At 42.5% G+C, this 21,471-nt stretch overlaps 2 protein-coding genes across 2 annotated transcripts in view; one reads left to right on the top strand and one right to left on the bottom strand.

Moving 5' to 3' along the window:
• Positions 1-21,471, top strand: part of LOC135224546 (uncharacterized) — a 387,606-nt gene that overhangs the window by 47,278 nt on the left and 318,857 nt on the right. The gene's annotated exons all lie outside the window — the stretch shown is intronic.
• Positions 1-21,471, bottom strand: part of LOC135224545 (uncharacterized) — a 202,735-nt gene that overhangs the window by 26,660 nt on the left and 154,604 nt on the right. Inside the window, exons 10-11 of the mRNA XM_064263642.1 lie at positions 15,239-16,081; positions 14,563-14,757 (exon numbers count right to left, since the gene is read on the bottom strand). Of these exons, the coding sequence (XP_064119712.1) occupies positions 14,563-14,757; positions 15,239-16,081 (1,038 nt within the window). The remainder of the gene's footprint in view (positions 1-14,562; positions 14,758-15,238; positions 16,082-21,471) is intronic.

The following is a 21,471-nucleotide window of genomic DNA, read 5'->3' as shown; positions in this document are numbered from 1 at the left end:
ACGTAATATCCTGTTGAAGGCGCTACCGAGTAGATCGCGGTAAACGTATTATTACGTGGGTGACACTTAACAGGTTAAGTTTCTGACTCTTGATACTACCCGCTGTTGGTTTTTGGTAAAAAATGTTGGATGGAGGAGGACCTTGAAGCCAACTCCACCCCAGACCTTTGGTTACAATGCCCTGTGCCCAATTGCTGAACCCCCACCAATGTCGGTAGAGGTACAGCCTCCCTCCTACCTGGGGATTCTCACTGGCTTGCTGACGAGCGACCACCTCGTGCTCCCCAAAAGCCCTTGCCCCGGTTGGTGGCTCTTCTGGCGCCCCGGTGACGGGAGGGACCCCTAGCTCTGCTGCCCCTAGCGAACCTATTGAACGGCTAAAAAGACCGCGATTCATAGGTCGCATTGAAGGCCGGAGAGACTGCATAAGAGGTCGAAGCCTGGGCTTGTGGTGGTTGGGTCAACAGCACAAACTGCTGTTGCGGCTGTGCCTTGGAATGTTGACGGTTGAGGTACTTGGGGTCCGGAACCGCCTGCATTAGAGTCTGTTGGGGAGCCTGGAAGGGCTGGAACTTCCTAGGTCTCTTTTTGATTTGGGATTTGATCCAGTAGACTCGGGCTTGCGTTTAGGCATGAGTCCCCAACGAATCTTCAGACTCTGGTTTACCATAGCCGCTTCGAACAGAACCTCATTCACAGCGGTGGTGAGGAAGAGGTCCGTGCCCCATATGGGTGAGGCGATCAATTTGTTTGGTTCATGGCGGATAGTAGCTTCCGCCAGAACATGTTTCCGACACTTACGCCACGCTACCATAAAATCACATAAGTCGCACTGCATTGTATGCAGTAGTGACTTAGTCATGATTTTAAATAGCGTCTCTTGTCCAAAGATAAGAGAAGCCATTTCGGTCATCGTTAGCAAACTGAGGGACCTGCTGAGCCTCATCCTAGCGTCATACTCCATTTGAATTAGGCATGCATCTGACAGTCTAGGCAACCTCTCGCTGAACAGCGTGTTACTGCAGTCCGGCTTGAGATTGCCTACTGAAAAAGTGGCAGGAGCATCAGAGTAGAACTCCTCTGAACCAGGGAACAGAAGGGAAGTCAGTTCCATCTCCCGGAGCTGAGGCATAGGCTCGTCTTTCAGGACTGCCTGGGCTGTTGCCTCTGACACCTTTGAGAAGAATGGCAACGGAGTGTCCTCATTTACCGTGAACATTGTAAATGGGCTCTTGAATGCTGTAACTTTTGTATATATGCATTCCCATTCATCAAGGTTCCGGCGCCAAGCTTGTTGAGCTTGGTCCCGGGGGAGGATTACAGTTTCCTTCGGGACTTGATCCTCCCTGCTCATGGCGGCATCCGTTAGACGGACATAGCCAAAGAAAGGGGGTTGGAGTCCCTCAGGGTGGAACTCGAAGTCCTCTAGCCTTCGAGTTCCACAACCCTCAATGGTTAGCATGCCCTCGCGAAGGGGGCATGAGCTGCTACCCTCCATGGATTGTTCGTCTGAACGGAGGGAGGTTAGATGAGTCCGGCATCAGCAAAGCCTGAGTTGCCTGACCGGGCTGTACTTGCCCTGCTGCGATACTTTTTCGGAGACCGGACGTCATGTTCTCCTGGGCTACTATCCTCTCCGACAAGGATTGGATAGTTTGTTCCGAAGCTTCCAGCGTAGTTGACAGCTGGGTCAGCATTTCCTGGAACTTGGTCTGGACCAAGTCCCCGACCATGTTGCCCATCCGCTGCATGATATTGTCCGAGAAAGTATCAGGGTCAAAGGAGGAAGGCTGAGCCTTCTCCTTGGGAACCTTGGTCCTCGATCCCTTTGGTGGGTGAGTGACTTTTGGCTTGACCGCCCTGGGATTATGAGCCGGTGGCGTAGAGGCAAGCTTGGTTCCTGACCTCTTCAGCAGGGACTTCTACTTAGACTTGTAGTCTTTCTTGCTTTTAACTTTAGGGATCGCCGACAAGGACTTCGGTCTAACCAACTGCGGTCTGTCGGCGAACCCCTGGAAGGAAGTAGTAATAGAAGGAGAAGAAGACAAAGATGGGCTCAAGGAAAACCCTTGAGCCCCTAGTAAACCTGCCTCACTACCATTCTTACTGTTGCCCATGTCGTCTATAGCCATGGGCTCGCGGTCCAGGTCGAGGGCTGCTATTTCCCCCGCTACTCCTTCTGCGATGCCTTCCTCCGTGAGAGCTGCAACTGCCCCCTGGATCCTGGCAATCAGAGGGGCGGCCACTTCCGAATCCACCACAGATCCCTTCTTCACCCCTGGGAAGATAAGGGTGGCCATGTCCTGGGCCAGGATGTAAGGTTGGCCCTTGGCGGAGTTGCAACCGAAACCGCCAACCCATACCTTCAGGGTGGATAGGGCGGCTTCCCGGACTGCTTGCGCTCCCTGTAAGCAGGGCTATTATTAATACTTAACACTAGAAATAGACTTAACCCTTAAACGCCGAAGTGATAAAAAAAAAATGTCTCCCGTGTGCCGGAGGTGTTTCAGAGTGAGCGCGGAAGCGGAAAAAAATATAAATCACAGCGCGCTTAGTTTTCAAGATTAAGAGTTCATTTTTAGCTCCTTTTTTTGTCATTGGCTGAAGTTTTGTATGCAACCGTCAGAAATGAAAAAAATTATCATTATCATATATAAATAATGCAATATATGATAGCGCAAAAACGAAATTTCATATATAATTGTATTCAAATCGCCCTGTGCGCAAAATGGTTAAAGGTAACAAGTTACTTTTTTTTCGTTGTAATGTACACTAAATTGCGATCATTTTGGTATGTAACACATTGTAAAACAATAAAAGCAACACTGAGAAAATATTATCACAAAATAATGCATGAATTCGTAACGCGCGGACGTAAACAAATATTTTTTCCAAAAATTCACCATAAATCTAAATATTGTCCTAGAGACTTCCAATTTCTTTCAAATTGAAGAAAAATGATTGAATATTACTACTATACTGTAAAAATATTAGCTTACAAATGCAGTTTCCGACCATATCTGACGAGTTAAAGTTTGACCAAATGTCGAATTTTTTTATATGTATTTTTTTATATGCAATTATTTTGGAAATAAGTTAAGCTACAACCTTCAAATATTTTTCGTTTTATTCTACATGAAATTGCGCACATTTTCATATATAAAACTATGAAATGCCTAATATGAAACGGAGCAAATATTCTGAGAATGGGACGTACGCATTTCGGAGATTTGTGGCGGAGAATCCGCGCGCGGAGGGAAGGAAAGTTTTTTTTTTTTTAATTCACCATAAATCTAAATATTGTGCTAGAGACTTCGAATTTGATTCAAGATGAAGATAAATAACTGAATATTACTAGACTGTAAGAGTTTTAGCTTACAATTGCGTTTTTCGACCATTTCGGTAGAGTCAAAGTTGACCGAACGTGGTTTTATTTCTATTGTGATTTATATGCAAATATTTCGAAAATGAGAAAAGCTACAATCTTCAATTATTTTTTGTTGTATTTTACATGAAATTGCGCACATTTTCATATATAAAACTTTATGTAACAGCTAATTTAAAATGGTGCAAACATTACCACAATCGCACGTATGATTTTTTCGGAAGGGTTACAGCACGGACGTAAAGAAAATGTTATTTTTTTCATAAATTCACCATAAATCAAAATATTGTGCTAGAGACTTCCAATTTATTGCAAAACGAAGGTAAATGGTTGAATATTACTAGAATATAAGCGTTTTAACTTATAATTGCGTTTTTGAACCATTTCGGTAGAGTCAAAGTTGACCGAAGGTTGAAAATTTGTCACTTATCATTTTTAATATGAAAATATTTAAAAATTGATAAAAGCTACAACCATGGGTTGTTTTTAGTTGTATTGTGCATGAAATTGCGCACATTTCCATATATAAAATGATATTGTTATTGTACAATAAAGTTTCATACATACTTACCTGGCAGATATATACTTAGCTATAGACTCCGTCGTCCCCGACAGAAATTCAAATTTCGCGGCACACACTACAGGTAGGTCAGGTGATCCCGCCGCCTGCCGCTGGGTGGCAGGAATAGGAACTATTACTGTTTTAAGCCAGATTTTTCTCTTCCACCTGTCTCCTGAGGGGAGGTTGGGTGGGCCATACGATCGTATATATCTGCCAGGTAAGTATGTATGAAACTTTATTGTCATAACAATATCTATTTCATACATTCAACTTCCCTGTCAGATATATACTTAGCTGATTGGCACCTTTGGCGGAGGGCAAGAGACAGCTAATTACTGACCTAATAGGTAAACAACATATGTTGTAGGTAATACCAGTTAATTAATAATACCCTAGTTCCTACCTGTTTAGGCGGAAGATTTCTTAGCTTGTGCTGAGAAGTCTGCTTCGCCTCAAAAGCTTCAGCGAGGGTGTGCCCTATGGCTGAGAACTCTTGAAAAGGACTGTCAATGGGGTCTTATCCACTTACTCAACAGAACCTAATGGCAATTGTCACTGGAGTCTTATTCACTTACATGACAATATACCTATGCCTCTTGGCTATAAAGGAGTAAAATACTGATCCCGATCACCCGATCCTAACCGTGGATTAGTAAATATGATGAAAGGCATTATCCCCAAACACCTTTCAAACAACCTAAAAAACTCAACACCAATAATTTTAAAATCACAATATATAAATATAAGGACAAAAAATTAATAATTAAGGATCAGTCTTCTCTCCTTTCCCCAGCACTGTATCCGCTGATACATAAGGTCCTAGAGAGAAGCATTTCTCATATGTCACACTCACATCTTTCAAGTAATGTGAGGCGAACACTGAGTTACATCTCCAAATACGTGGCCGCTAAGATGTTCTTCATTGACATGTTCTTGTTGAACGACAATGATGTAGCGACTGCACGTACTTCGTGTGCTTTTACCCTTAAGGTCTTATATGCCTCACTATCACAGCTCATGTGGGCTTCCGTTATGATGTTTCTAACAAAAAATGCTAAGGCATTCTTTGACATAGACTCTTCTAGGGTCTTTAACTGCACACCATAAACTCTGATTGCAACCTGCAACTGCTTCTTCTTCTGCAGGTAAAATTGCAAAGTTCCTCACAGGACATAAAGTTCTTTCCATTTCATTCCCAACTAATTGAGAAAGGCCTTTTACTTCAAAACGTCCTAGGCCAAGGTCTCGAGGGGTTTTCATTTTTGCTAGAAATAAAGGTTTAAAGGACAATACAGCCGAATCCTTCTTAAAACCCACTCTAGAGTCAAGCGCTTGCAGCTCACTCACTCTTTTCGCAGTGGCGAGAGCTATTAAGAAAATGCATTTTCTAGTCAAGTCCCGGAAAGTAGCTTTATCGGGAGGTTCAAATCTCTCCGACATAAGGTATTTGAGAACCACATCCAGATTCCAACTAGGGTGAGAGAAGTTCTTAATTTTTTAGTTTCAAATGATCTAATCAAATCATGCAGATCTTTGTTATTCTCTATGCTCAGGCCCCTATTCCTGAACAAGCTGATAACATGCTCTTATAACCTTTAATGGTTGACACTGCCAGATGAGATTCTTCTCGTAAAAACAAAAGAAAATCAGCAATTTCGGTCACAGAGGTATCGGAGGAGGACAGCTTCTTCGCCTTACACCATCTACGGAAAACTTCCCACTTCGATTGATATATCCGCATGGTTGAGGACCTTCTTGCTCCAGCAATCGCTTTTGCCCGCTCCGTGAGAAAAGCCTCTCGCTCTGACCAATCTTTCGATAGTCGAAAGGCAGTCAGAGCGAGAGCGTGGATATTTTTTTGTGATACCTCTCGAAGTGGGGTTGTTTGAGCAGATCTGTCCTTTCGGGAAGAGATCTGGGGAAAGTCCACTATCCATTCCTGTACCTCTGTGAACCATTCTCTTGCAGGCCAATAAGGAGCGATCAATGTCATCCTCATTCCCTCCGAGGACACGAACTTTCTCATTACTTCCCCCAGCATCTTGAATGGGGGAAACACATATGCGTCTATGCCCTCCCAATCCATGAGCATGGCATCTATGGATAGGGCTCTGGATCGTCCCCCAGCGAGCAAAAGTTCTCCATCCTCCTGGATAGGAATGTTGCAAACAGGTCCATTGCGGCTTCCCCCAAAGAGACCATAGTTGCTGGCAGACTTGTGAATGAAGGGTCCACTCTGTTGGAAGGACCTGGTTTTTCCTGCTCAGTCTGTCTGCTCTTATATTCTTCCTCCTTGAACGAACCTCGTCAGGAGTCGAATCCCTCTTTCTTTCTGTCCATATCAACAGATCCCTTGCTAGTTGGTAAAGGGGAGAAAGAGTGTGTCCCCCTTGTTTTCTTATATAAGCCAGAGCCGTGGTGTTGTCCGAGTTGACTTGGACCACCACGCCTCTGACTTCGTTCTCGAAAACCTGCAGTGCTAAGTGCACTGCTAAGAGTTCCTTTGCATTTATGTGCCAGGCCTTCTGTTCTTCTGTCCAACTGCCTGACACTTCCCCTTCGTCCCTAGTGTTGCTCCCCAAAAAAAAAAAAAAAAAAAAAAAAAAAAACCCCGTAAAGTCCGAAGCGTCTGAGAATAACACTAGGTGAGGGTTCTGAAGGGCCAAGGACACTCCTTCGTTTCTTGTCAGTGGTCCTAACCACCATCGTAAGTGGTTTTTGATACTCTCTCCTATAGGTAAAGGTATCCAAAAGATCTCCTTTTCTTCTGTTCCAACTCCTTCTGAGATGGAAACTGCAAGGGTCTCAGATTCAGTCTCCCTAGAGAGATGAACTGCTCCAGCGAGGAAAGAGTGCCCAGAAGACTGAGCCATTCCCTCGCTGAGCTTCGTTCTTTCTCTAGGAAGACCGAGATTTTCTCCAACCCTTTTCGAGATTCTTTCCTGGGGATGGATACGCTCGAAAAACGAGAATCCATCCGAATCCCCAGATAGCGATAGTACTGACTGGGGATTGTGTGAGACTTCTCGAGGTTTACGAGCAATCCGAGAGATCTGGTCAACTGAAGAGCTATCTCCAAGTCCTCCAAGCACTTTTGTCTTGTCTGCGCTCTTATAAGCCAATCGTCTAGGTAAAGAGATATCCTCACCCCCTTCAGATGTAGCCATCTTGCTACGTTTCTCATCAACGCTGTAAACACCTGAGGAGCGTCGAGAGGCCAAAACACAAAGCCCTGAACTGATAATCCTCCCTGTACCATGAATCGAAGATATTTCTTCGACGAATGATGCAGGGGGACGTGAAAGTATGCATCTTGCAGGTCGAGGGAGACCATCCAATCTCCTGGACGGAGAGCAGAGAGAACCGAGTTGGATGTCTCCATGGAGAACTTTGTCTTCTCCATGAAGCGATTCAATGCACTCACGTCCAGGACAGGCCTCCACCACCCCCCCGAGGCTTTCGGCACCAAAAATAGGCGATTGTAAAAATCTCGGGAGTGCGGATCCTGTACTACCTCGATGGCCTCCTTCTCCAACATTTGCTGCACCAGTCCAAGAAGGATCTCTCTCTTTACAGGGTCCTTGTATCTCGCCGACAGCTCCCTCGGAGTCGTCGTCAATGGAGGTCTGTTCTTGAAGGGGATGAGGTATCCTTTCCTCAGCACTTGTAGGGACCAAGAATCTGCTTTCATTGAAGCCCATGCTTCCGAGAATCCCAGAAGTCCTGGGCCCCTACTGGTGATTGGAGGACTGGAATCTCATTTTGCGTTCTTCTTTGGAACTCTGAATGGAAGAAATCTTCTTCCTTCTTTTCTCCCTCCCCTCTCTTCCTTGGGGCTCGGCTAAAAGCTCTACCTCGAAAGGGCTGTTGGGCAGGTGTTGACTCCCTCTTCGAGACAGAAGCAGCTGGCCTAGGCTTCTTAGCAGAATGTACCAGCAAATCCTGTGTTGCCTTCTCAGTAAGCGTATGGGAAATGTCCTTATTACCAACTGAGAAGGAAAACAGCTGTTTAGACAGAGGGGCGTATAAAAGAGAAGCCCTCTGTACTGGAGAGACTGCTTTGGTAAGAAAAGAACCAAAGACAGCCCTCTTCTTTAATACTCCTGTCCCGAACAAGGATGCACTTCAGCCGATCCGTCCTGCACTGCCTTGTCCATGCATGCCAAAACACTATGCAAGAACTTCTGGTTCCAAAAACTGAGGGTCTTGAGTCTTGTTGGCCAAAGCCCCAAGGGGACCAATCTAGGAAGTTAAAAACTTCCAAGACATGGAATATTCCCATGAGGAGATGGTCCATTTCAGACCATGTCCAGCTTGTTTTGGCTGCTGGAAGTGCATGCCTCCTTGCCGAATCCACCAAGGTCGAGAAGTCCGCTTCAGCAGATGAGGGAAGAGAAAGTCCCATAGATTCCCCTGTGCTATACCAAATCCCTCTCTTCCCTGATAGCCTGGAAGGGGGACAGGTAAACACAGTCTTCCCCGCCTCCTCCTTGGTTTTAAGCCAATTCCCGACCGACTGCAAAGCCCTCTTCATTGAAATGGTCGGTTGCATCTTCAAGAAAGAGGAGGACTTCGCAGCCTTCGTACTCGAAAATAAAGACCGAGGAGAAGGAGGGGCAGCAGGACTCAGAGACTCTCCAAATTCTTTTAACAAGAGGGCTGCTAGTATCTTATAATCAGAAAGACCTGCCCCCTTGTTTTTCTTCAGAGTCAGAAACATCCTCTAATTCTGGTTGAGTTTTATTCGGAGAAGAGTGCGCGACCGGGGGACTCCTCTCTCGGGAATGCACAGGGCTTGCAGCAACACCGGCTGCAACCTGGACAAGGGCTACGGTCGCTTGTGCGGACATTCTTGGAGTTCCCTGCCAGGAATAAGGTCCGATGATGTTCTTTTACCCTAAGGCCCTCCTGACAAGGACGGCGGCCGCTTTGTGCGACAACTTTCGTCCCTACAGGAGAAGTCCTTAGGTGTCGTTCTCTTTTTTCATGATCAATTCCTTCCCAACAGGGGCTACAATCACCTGTGCGACACCTAGAGGCCCTGTCAGGGGAAAATTGATCTTGAGAAAAATCCCAAAGAGGAGCCTCCAAGTCCGCTTCAAATTCCGATAACTCATCCAAATTGTATTTTGGGTTGTACAAATCCTTGCGCCTGCTTTCAGGCGCTCTAGACGCTTTACGTCCTTCAGGCTTTGCAGGCGCCTTGCGCCTCCATTCGGACGCTTCAGGCGCTTCAGGCGCTTTGCGCCTCGTTTCAGGCGCCTCAGGCTCTTTAGGCGCTTTGCTTATTCTTTCAGGCGCCTCAGGCTCCCTAGGCTCTTTGCTTTTCCTTTGAGGCGTTCTAGGCTCTCCAGGCGCCCTATGTTTCATATCAGGCGCTCTAGGCTCTCCAGGAGTTAAATATTTCCTTTTAGCCACTTCAGGCTTTTCGGGCGCGTTGCGCCTCATTCCTTTTACTTGAAGAGCTTTACGCCTCATTTCAGGCGCTTCAGGCGCTTGAGGCGCTCCAGGCGCTTCAGGCTCTTTGCGCTTCCTTTCAGGAGTTCGTCCGATTTCGGGAGTTCCAATTTTACTCCTCGATACGGACATCTCATGTACTTTCTTCCTCGTAGGAAGTTCCCTATACACATCTTGTCGCCTTGACGGCGTTTTGCGCTTGACAGTAGCCTGACGTCTGGCTGACGCCAAGCTTCTGGCAGGCGCCTCGTCCGAGCTCTCAGATAGTTCTACAGGACGGGATCTTTTGATAGGGAGAAATCTATCCTTCCTTCTAGGCTGATCAGATTTAAGAACTCCTACTAGGGAAGATATCTGCTTCTGCATATCCTCTAACATCTTCGTAGCTACGTCTCTCTTTCCAACCTCCGATGCAGGAGAAGAAGCTTCTGAATATACATTCTTCTTCCTCTTTTCCGGAGGATATTCTTCCGGAAATTCTTCAGGGCTTGAGTCGAATGAAGGAGACTTCCAAGTTCTCTTCGAAGGTCTCGACAATCTATCCGAACTCCATCCTTTTCTAGAGAGGAATCAGACGAAGAAAAACACTGTTTCAGGACGTCTTTCCAACGACTATCCTTGGCAGCCCGGGACGTAACTACAGGATCTGCCGAGGGGACGCCTGACCGGTGGGGATTCTCTGAAACCTCCCTGCGGCTTTCGACATTCCTTCTCCACTGGTCTTGGGAGCTTGAAAGAGGTCTAGGCCTGGGAGCGAGACAGAGCCGATCAGACGCACCCTCCACTTCACTGGGAACACTTTCACTGCACTTACCTTCCAGTTCTTTAATTTTTTGCTCCATATGTTTAAGCGAAGCTTTCAGACTCGCAATTTCAGATGTTGAGCTTGCCGAGTCCGATAATCGGGAAGGTAAAGCTGTATGGGAGGAAACAATAGGGTTATCAATAGGCAATAGTCCGCTAACTGGCTCGTTAGAGACCGACCTACTTACACTCTTGGAAGAGGCTTTTCTAGTCCTATCTCTCTCCAACTTCTTAGGTAGGAATTAAGCCAACTTCCATTCCTCCTCATTCAAATTCTTGCACTCATCACATGCATTCAATTGAGAGCATACATTCCCTCTACAATTTTTACAAGAGGTGTGAGGATCCACCGAAGCTTTCGGCAGTCTCACAAAACAATTCTCATTCACACACACTCTGAACGAAATCGACACGTCAGACATTATGAGAAATTCCAAAGCAAATCCAAAAAACAGTCCACAATAGCGTATGCCAAACCAAAGATCCAATACGTCACCAAATAGCAGTCCAAAAGATCAACAGTGTAATGAAATTCGAAATTCAAGTCAGGAGGAACTAGCAACGATGTTACTAGTACCGCGACAGAGAAAAATCTGGCTTAAAACGGTAATAGTTCCTATTCCTGCCACCCAGCGGCAGGCGGCGGGATCACCTGACCTACCTGTAGTGTGTGCCGCGAAATTTGAATTTCTGTCGGGGACGACGGAGTCTATAGCTAAGTATATATCTGACAGGGAAGTTGAATGTATGAAAACTTTATGTAACGGCTAATTTAAAATGGTGCAAACATTACCACAATCGCATGTATGAATTTTTTCGGAAGAGTTACCGCGCAGACGTAAGGAAAAAGTTTTTCATAAATACACCATAAATCAAAATATTGTGCTAGAGACTTCCAATTAGTTGCAAAATTAAGGTAAATGATTGAATATTACTAAAATATAAGAGTTTAAGCTTACAATTGCGTTTTTTTACCATTTCGATAGAGTCAAAGTTGACCGAAGGTTGAAATTTTGGCACTTATCGTTATTTATATGAAAATATCTCAAAACTGATAAAAGCTACAATCATGAGTATTTTTTTGTTGTATTCTACATAAAAATGCGCACATTTTCATATAATAATCTCCATGTAACGGCTAATTTAAAATGGTACAAAAATTATGTCAAAGTGATGAAATAATTTCCGCGATGTGTCACAGATACTTTTTAGTGCGGCAAGAAAGAAATTCGCGCTTGCACGACTGCGTTATGATTATAAACAAAACAACACCTTGATCCGTGAACTCCCAGCATCCCCCAAGGCGCGTGATTCAAGAGTTTTCGGCTGATAGGCCTAAAAGTATTTTTCCGCGAATTTTTAAAAAACTTTTGTATGTCGACGTAAAATACATCCAGTCGGCGCCCGAGACAAAAAATGTCGACGTAAAATACGTCCAGTCGGCGTTTAAGGGTTAACCTAATATCAAAGTGTACATTACAGTATATTGATTCTCACGTATCATTATGAAGAGGCCGGAGTGTTACATACCCCGGAGGAGGCTTCGTTGACCAAAGCGTAGCAGATGGTGCAGTTCTCATGGTGCCAAACCACGTAGTCCTCCATGCGAACTGCACAGCCGGCATGGGCCCAGCAGACCACGTGCCCACAGGGTTCCTGGAGAACGGCGTTGCACCCATCCTCCAGACAACAAGTAACCTGTAAGTCAAATGACACGAGTATCATCAACAACCTTTCGGATTAGGTCCGTGGTTGTGTGCGGTATGCTAATGCTGCCGGAGTAACTCCGGTGTCAGCATATATCATGCAAGATAACATATCACTCTGTTACTACTAGCTCCGGCGCCCCGTGTATGCTTAAAGAAACATCCTAGGCAGATAATGGGAACTAAGAGATTCCACTGTAGACGCCGGAGCTATAAAATCTGACTGATTAAGTGGATTCAAGCTGTCCTCCATATGCCGGAGTGAGGGATAAACCAAGTCAGACACAGGGTGAAGAGCAAGCCATAACAGGGTGGAATAGTTAAAATACTTGGCGGAGTTGGGTACTTCGTCGGGTAAGGAACATATAATAGAAGGTGGATGTCGTGTGTAATAAAATATGCATGCAACGAAATCCCAAAGATAGGTCGAAGCGGGGTGGGGAAGGGTGGGCTTCTTAGATAGTGAGAGGGATACCCTACCTAGTGGGTGGAGGTGTGTCCCACTCTCCGCGCCTGGTGGCCAACCATGGCTCGGTCGAGCGAGGTACCTCCCCTCCTTTCCACTAACAGCGCGGCACAGTACGGCAGGCCTGTTCATCGAGTGTGCCCCCCCGTGAATCCCTTCCCCCTCCCCCCCGGAGACTCGGATGGGAGCGAGTCGTCACTCCACCAAAGTGGGTGAGCTAGGGGAGGGAGGTGGGGAGAGCTGGGAGGGGTCGGTAGCAGGATGGCTCGTACCTGATCAGCTGGGGACTCTCTCAGCCGGGTGAACAGTCACACGGTGTGAGAAGCCAGTCAATCTAAGAAGGCCTAGGCCAACTAGGTGCCGGCTATAGGGAGAACACATAACATAAATATCCTGTCCTAACACAGGGGGAGAAGCGAAATAAAAGGGGAGTGAGAGAGAAAGAGAAGGTCCTTGAGAAACTAGGTTAAGCAAAATCCAATGAAGGAAATGCTAGCCTAGAAACTCAAAGCGGCTTAGCCTAGATGCCGTAACGAATGATCGAGGGGCAAGCGGCCAGGGTGGCTCAAGGACGGAAAGCTACGAAGGAACTAGGGTCCTTCGTAAGGCAAACAAGACAATAGATCCTATCTTACTGATAAACAAGGGTTGATATAACAACCTCCATGCAAGAAAGGAAAGCGAGCGCCACAACCGAAAGCATGCGGTTCGGAAGTAGGCTATCCCCCGTGAACAGACTAAAAAACATAAAACAACATGGCAAATGCATCTTAAAATAAATATATCGAGTACTGCTGAAGTGCAATCGAGACCAATTAGTATGGGAGACCAATTGGTGCAAGAAAGCAGGGAATCATCACGCGGCTGGTGAGCAAAGAAGGCGGCGCGGGACCGGCATCGCATGTGTTACCGCTCGTACATACCTAAGATAATTAGGCATAAAATGTCAAAAACCGTCTCAAAATTATCCCAAACATTACACGCAGTACTTAACTTGGATGCAGAAGCTTGAAGGTCCATGTTGATGATGAAAGAAATCCAAAACAGCAAAAAACTCAGCACAAGGAAAAAACGCGTGTGGTGTGAGCGATGCTATCGAAAGGAATGAAAACAAAGGTGCTAGTCGTAGTAGTAGCGGGTAGCGGGGCCTTGCATCGGCTCCTCGGTAGACGAGGGATATTGAGGAAGGGAGAACCTAAATGGCAAGGGACCTGTGGTAGTGGCTTCCACTCGCCCCAGATACCATACCGACACCTTTATTAAAGGTGAGCGAGCCAGTCTATTCTGGCATTACTATTTTAGTTTTTTCTCTGGTAATTATAGCAATATTTTACCTTAGAAATATCCACAAAAGGAAGTATTTCACGGAGCGACACAGGCTGAGCCCAGAAATGCATATGTTTATAGAACATTTTCTGCTCAGAATGACTTTTTCTTTCATTTCCCAAAATTTGCAAAAACTAATGTTATACCCTGTATAAATGAGAGTATCTAGAGATTCATTCATGCTAACTAGAAGCAAGAAAATTACTCTGAATTGAGTTAAGGATAAAATAAACTTACCTCGTAATTACCCACAGCTGATTTCCAAACAAAAACATTAAACACTATGTCTGAACTTCATAATAAAATAAATGAGAATACATACAATATCACTGGACACAGTGAAGTAAAGCTTTTTAAAAGAACCATGGAAAGATGCATATTTGTTATGGTTATTTTTTATAATATGACACTAATATGTAGTGAATATTGCATATTCAGAACTAGATCCGGAGGCCAAAACCTTCAAGTTGATATTTCCACTTTGCACCAATATATCCAGAAGTATGATATACCATGGTCCATTATCTCGGTGAACTACTGTACTACTGCCATAAAAGTTGTACCAACAAACAACTTTCGAAAGGTAAATGTTTCAACCATAGTTGTACAACACAAATCAAAATCACAAGTTTTTACATACAAAATATACAACAGACCAAACATGGCATGTGTTAAAAAACATAAACTAGACACTATGTATCAGCACACATAAAGAATGACTTACCTATTAGACCTACAAAAATCATTCAGATCAGCATGTTTATATAAACAGAAAGCAAACCAGCATAATAACCTACACAAACATGATCCAAATGCAATAAATGTACTTATGCATTACAAATATAATTTCACAAACCTCCACCTCTTCTGGCACAGACACATTAATTCCAGCATAAAGTCTATGATTTGTTGTAGAACGTGGTCCGTGACCCAAAACCCCATAATCTGGGATACCCCATGTGTATGTAGTACTACCAATTATCACAGATGTATGACCATAACCGCAGCTCAGCACACGGCAACGAATTTTATCAACTGGGACTGGAACTACCTGCAAGTACACGAAAATTAAGTACAAGCAATTACCTACAGAATTACTAGTCAAGGAATGCTTCACCTGGAAAGGGTACCAAATTATTTGCTCCTCTTCTACCTACCATTTTCTTTCATATTAATCAGTTTCCAGTAACAATGGTTCTGAATAATGCTTAAATGCAAATACATCATTGTGAAATGTCTAATAAATGTTTTATTACTCATTACAGTTCTGCAAAGCTGCCTTTGGGTTTCACTTTTTCAGTGGTCTACATAGCATGTTTCTAGAAATGACATTTCAAACAAAAAGGATACTGATCAAGGGAAATCCATAAAAAGGTTATTACTCAAAATTAAAAGCTATCAACAAAGTTAACAAAAAATACAATATAAAAAAACTGCATGTAACTAAACATATTCTTAACTGTCCATCAAAACAAATTTGTATAGGCCTTATTATAAGAACTGGTGACAAATACTGTGCTAGTTCTGCTTACCTCTTTTCCACAGTCCACTTTGTGAGTCAGGAGATCAGGGTTGTACTTCCAACCTCGTTTCCTGTTTAGTTGAATCACAATGGCTAAAAACACTTCTACAAAAGCCTCTACTGATAACAGTTCATCACTTCCAAAAGAGTGGAGGCTTGAATTGTGAACCATTGATGAAAGTGGAGGAAAAGTCTGTTTCTTTCCATTTGTGGTTTGTAAAAATGGTCTAATTGCTGGATGAGATGGATTGTAGAGATCTGCTAACCGACGAATGACAGGAATTTCAAGGGTTGCTAGTAATCCAAGGACTAAAGCTATATGCATTCTTGCTAAGGAAGGCTTGCTTAAAAGAACTTGTCTTAACTCAGGATCAGATACACAGTGCAAGTACCCAGCCTCCCTTTCACGAGCTAATGGCAGTATACCACTTTCACTTCCCACACCAATTACTTGGTCAATTCGCAAAGAATCAAGCACAGGGGAAACTTGTGATGCTAAGAGTACACGTAACTTTTCCACATAAAGCCCACGAGATGCAGCCAGGTACTGCAACGTTTCCCATCGCCATGCCCCTGCTGCCAATGTCAATGCCAAGACTTCATCATAATACTGATTATCTCTCAGAAAAAGTAACAAGTTTCTTAATGCCTGCTGTTGCTGAGGTGGCTTGTGAGAAACAGGCAAGCAAAGGTGATGAAGGTGACAAATGATAGCTAAATTGGCTAGATTTCTACGTTCATCAACACCAAGATCAGGGCCACTAACTCCACTGGTAAGGGTGCCCATGTACGTTAGAAACTCATTCACCATACCCTGTCCAGCAAACTTGACGGAACACTTTACATGTGGACACTGAAAAAAAAGGGAAGTACAATGAGAGAATGTGAACAAAGTACAAAAATATTACTGAAAATATGCTGGAGAGAATGGGGATGAAAATTATCATAATTTAAGCTCATTTAATATTACAATATTTAGGAGAAATACTTTGCAAGTACTTCAAAATAACATACTATACTATAGTATTTGCTGGTGCATAACATGCACCTTCACACAAGATGCATCCCTATTTTACAGGGAAATTTTTAAAATGATATTTTGAAGTGATTCTGTAGGGGAGCAAAGTATGAAATCATATATAAATTTACACTAACCTTTAAAGGACACTATCATTAAATTTACCATAAATAAACAACATTTGTGTATTACTGTGACAGGCCACCAGGGCAGCCCTATGATTTTGTTTACATCCACTCATTGCAAATGGCTGACAACATACTGCAAGCAATTTTCTGTAAGTTTGTGATAACAGACTGATAATTCATCTTGTTTTCAATGTCTTACTATAAATAACAAACTTATGAAAAGTTGCTTACATTACACAGGCAGTTAGCCTGTCAGCTGTTAGCAATAAGTAGATGTAAGTTTGTGATACCAGACTGATAATTCGTCTTGTTTTCAATGTCTTATTATAAATAAGAAACTTATGAAAAACTGCTTACAGTACATAAGCAGTTAGTCTGTCAGCCATTTGCAATACATGGATGTAAACAAAATCATAGTGATGCCCTGGTGGCCTGTCAAGGTAACACAAACATTATTTATTCTAATATCTGTAATACGGCCACATTGGACACAGGGCAGTTTTTCTTATACTACATCTAAAAAATATAAAAGCACATCTAATACACCAGCAAATTGGTAATATATCATACTTAAACCTAGGAAATTATACAAAGATGAAACCAGGTAATAGCATTTCTGGCAAGATAAATGCATTATCAGAAGTTTAGCATATGAATAAATAGTAGTGGCAGGTTGTAATTAAAAATTTACAATTAATGAAAATATTCAGGAAAGACTTTTTTTCTTAGTTTTTCATGAAATGAATCAAGACAAGCAAAAATAAAATATTAATACAAATCTTTATCAATATGAAAAAAATTCTTTCCTACTGCAAAAATATTTAAATGCCTGGGACACTGAATTTATTCAATCTTTGGCTTAATTTGTGTACAATAACTAGATAATGTACTCTTACATCATACAGAAAAAGATAGACAACTGCCATAATCTATCAACCTTCCTTCATGCTTGCACAAAACACACACCTATACAGCTCTCTCTCTTTTGCAAGGGCTGCTATTGAATACCTGGCAGTATACTCATCTGCAAACTATTCTTGACTGTCATCATCATATATGTTTTGATGTCAACGTTTCTCTTTGTGGGGTTTTGTGCACTTAACATGGCAAATGGTGGAGGAAAATAATTTCATGTTAAACCACACAACGAGAAAGGTTAACATCAAAACTTTTATAATGATTACAGTGAGGAATAGTTTGTAGATGAATATACTGTCAGGTATTCAACAGCAGATCTGCTGCAAAAGAGAACTGAATAGTAAATTATGGCAATTGTCTGCCTTCTTCTGTATAATATCTCAGATCTTTGTTTATCCCCTTTTATCATGAATTTGGAGCCTTCCTTCTACTTCCCTATCTACTGTATTTCTCAATAACTGTTCCAAGCCATCTACTTCTTTTTTCAGCCTCTGAACATGACATCTCTACTAATTCCTCATTTGTTTTAATATTTTCCCAGTTCTATAGCCATTGCAGCTATAATGGAACTCAAAATCCACACTTAATCTGTTTCAGAAGGCTGGTTGAAATGAGATTTGTTCGAAATATAAAAGAAAAAAATTTCCCATAGGAAATAAAAGGAATCAGGATAACTCATTCCAGCCACCAAAAAAGTCCCACTCTTTAAATTTTTTTCTGATTTTAATGTGTTTAAAAGTTAAATTTGAAAGTGTAAAGTAATAGAAATTACATTTTTATGATAAAACAGTTTTATATATACGTACTTACCAAGTAATTACATAACTATGAGCTTCCTGCCTATGGCAGTAAAAATTCAAAATTCACAGTAGCACTGGCATTTGTTTTGGTGTAGGTAACATGCCCTGCCTACTTTCAGGGACTGTAAGGAACAACTATGCAGAGGGCTTCAATTCTTTTGGGCCCTTATGTCCATGTGAGGAGAGGACGGAGGGCTCTGATTATCTAATTACTTGGTAGGTATATGAAGCAGTCCTGCTTATCGATGATCAGGTTTTATGGAGCTTGTCTAGCGCTGAAATGTGCCAATTTCTGGTTATCGGTGCTGATAATAGAGTACAGTACTGGGGGATGGGTACCATACACACACCCAAAAAGCTAAATTCTGCAAATATTTAAAACCCCTTGAAAAATTCTTGGAACTGCCTATTTTGATAGTAGCACCAAAATCCTTTCTAAAGATACGTACTTATACCTGAGTATTTTAATAGTTTTTTTTACAAAGAGTGCATTTAGTCACAAAAATTATATCAAAATACACTAATTTGTTAATATTTCTCAGTGAAAAACATTGTGAATAGGCCAATTTCCGCAAATAACGAGTGTACAGGCAGGCCCTTGTAAAAGACGGGTTCTGTTTCTGGGGGCCTGACGCTAACCGAAAATAGTCGCTAACCAAAATTCAAAAGTCTACGGGTGCCACAATCCACTTACAGTGACCTAGACTTGTTAACAATGTCTTAGACAGCGTCATGACCAGATATTTTGCCCTTATGTAATAACTCATGAAAATGTGGAATTTCATTTCCCTAATAATTTACTATGGTCTGCATGGTGGTAGTTCTACAAACTTTTAATGTCGGGTTTGATGAGCTTACTGGTAAATCTTGGCCTAGTATGAGAAAGGGAGAAAAAAAAAGAAGTCACCTTTTTCAGGCTACTAACATTTCCTCCTCCTCTTTATTTATCATATCTTCTAGTTAAATAAGTTAAAAAAGCAAAATAGAATGATAAAAGGGATTTTGACGTAAGGAAAAATCTATTTCTGGGCGATTGGCTCGTGTCGCCAGCGAAATATCCTTTAATCTATTATTTCTAAGGTAAAATTGTACTAACACATACCAGAGAATAAATAAAATAAAGAAAAAGGTCAGTATACTGACTCGCTCACCCTCAAGAGGGTGTCGGTATGAACACTAGGCGAGTGAGACCACTACCACGAGCCAAATGCCAATAGAAATCTCCCACTACAAAAACCCTCCAAGAGGAGAGCCGACCCACAGAGTGAGCAGCTCGTACTACTACTACTCCATCCCCCATGCTGCCGACTGCTGCGCCTCTGGTGGCCATCCTGAAGGTTAGCAGACAATCTTGGGCGAAGGGATGGTAGGGTGGGATTTCGCTGGCCGACACGAGCCAATCGCCCAGAAATAGATTTTCCTTACGTCAAAATCCCTTTTATGGGCTCAGCTCGTGTCGCTGCGCGAAATCGTACCAGAGAAATAGCACAAGATTGTAAACAAAAGTAATAAAAACAAATCAGAAAAGGTCTCAAATAAAAGAGAAAATAAATATAAAAAAGAAAGAAATAAATTGCTAATAAGATACAAATACACCGTGATACAAAAATTAGAAATATGCTTAAATTACACTTATTTTTTAATTAATCATGTTTTGTCTTAGTCATAAGGTAATTTACATATGTAACAGGGGAAGGGGGGGGGGGGTGGGGGTCAAAAAAAAGGAGGTAAAAATGGTTTACATGTAACAAAATGGTATCTGTGTAAAGGCATGTATCAAAAATATAATAGCAATTAAAATAATCAAATGAACAAATTAATCAACAATGATAATATATAAGGAATGTATATGACTTAATATACAAAACCCGTAACCATTATAAATAAGATGTATCCCCCTAGCATAAAAATAATAGGGGGGGTAACATCCATGAGATCAATATCTATAATCATCTGTGAGTGTCCCTAGCAAAAAAAAAAATAAGGGGCACCCAATACATCATCATAAAAGCAGCTAAGACACAAGGTGAATGTAAATGAACACGGCAGGAATAGACGAACTGTTGGGTGAGGCAGGTAGAAAGGGAGGACTGAATCTTCTACTACAATTAACTAGAGTCAGGGGAAACTACGTTACCCGCTGCTACTGCTGAAAATTTCAGAGCTTCCAAGGACTTAAGGTAATGACGTTTGAACACTGTCGGCGATTTCCATCGGTATACTTTTTCAACTCATCGAAGTTCATGTGTTGGAAATAATTAATTGAGGTGGCTACTGCCCTGACATCATGTGCTTTCGGGAAAGAGTCAGGATTGGCTTGCTTAATAAAGTACAGGATTTGTTGCCTGATGCCTTTAATGGATAAAAGTTCCACCTTTTTCCCTCCTAAAGAGGGGACCCGATGAAGATGAGGAAGGTCCTGGACAGGAAAGGCTCGTAAGGTTGTAACTGGGCAAAGAGATACATCTTGTGGAAGGGGTAGTACCTTCCAAGGTTCCCACCTCATCAAAGGATCTTCATTCTTTTGCTAAAAAGCTACGTTCCGGAGAAAGTAGGACTTCCCCGTAGGAAGGAATTGAATATGATCCGGATCTTCTGGATAAAGCCGACAGTTCTGAAATTCTTGCTCCTGAAGCTAAGCTTAATAAAAATAGGGTTTTTCTTAAGAGCATTATAAACGAGCATGTGTCATTATCGGTTTCTGAAGCCAGTTTTAGAACATCGTTTTAAGAACCATGAAACTGACGTAGGCCTTACAGAAGGTCTAAGTCTAGCACATGCCTTAGGAATAGACGAGAAGTAGGAATCCGTCAAGTCTATGTTGAACCCAAATTGAAATATCTTTTTCAAGGCTGACTTGTTTGTCGTAATCGTGCTAGCTGCTAAACCTTTTTCAAATAAGGATCTGAAAAAGGATATAGCTGAATTAACTGTCATGATTTCTAATATCTGATTCTCTCAGGAAGATTGCTAACTTTTTGACAGCAGCATCATACTGTCTCAAAGTTGAATCCCTTTTATCGGATTCCAGAAGAGAATATTCTGAGGGTCAATATTCGCATTTCTTTTTGCCGCAAACTTCATGAAGTCCATAAAGTTAGGGTTTTGAGAATCCCTGAGGAAGCGAACACAGTCTTCGTTTGTACTGACTGGGAGAGCCTGGGATTGGGGATCCGAAGAGGACGAAGGCCCCCAGCTCCAGAATTAGGGATACCAATTTGCTCTTCGGCCAGTCTGGGGCTACTAGAGCACTTGACCCTTGAATGTTCTGAGTTTGTTTAAAACTTTCATGAGAAGATTCACTGGAGGAAAGACATAAATCTTCTTCCAGCAGTTGTTCCAGTCTAGAGCAGGGGCGTCCGTGGCATAGGCCAGAGGG

This window comes from Macrobrachium nipponense, chromosome 12 (assembly GCF_015104395.2).
Source record: "Macrobrachium nipponense isolate FS-2020 chromosome 12, ASM1510439v2, whole genome shotgun sequence".
NCBI classification, from domain to species: domain Eukaryota; kingdom Metazoa; phylum Arthropoda; class Malacostraca; order Decapoda; family Palaemonidae; genus Macrobrachium; species Macrobrachium nipponense.
Note: the sequence above shows the minus strand (reverse complement) of the source record. Positions and strands in the feature narration are given on the sequence as shown.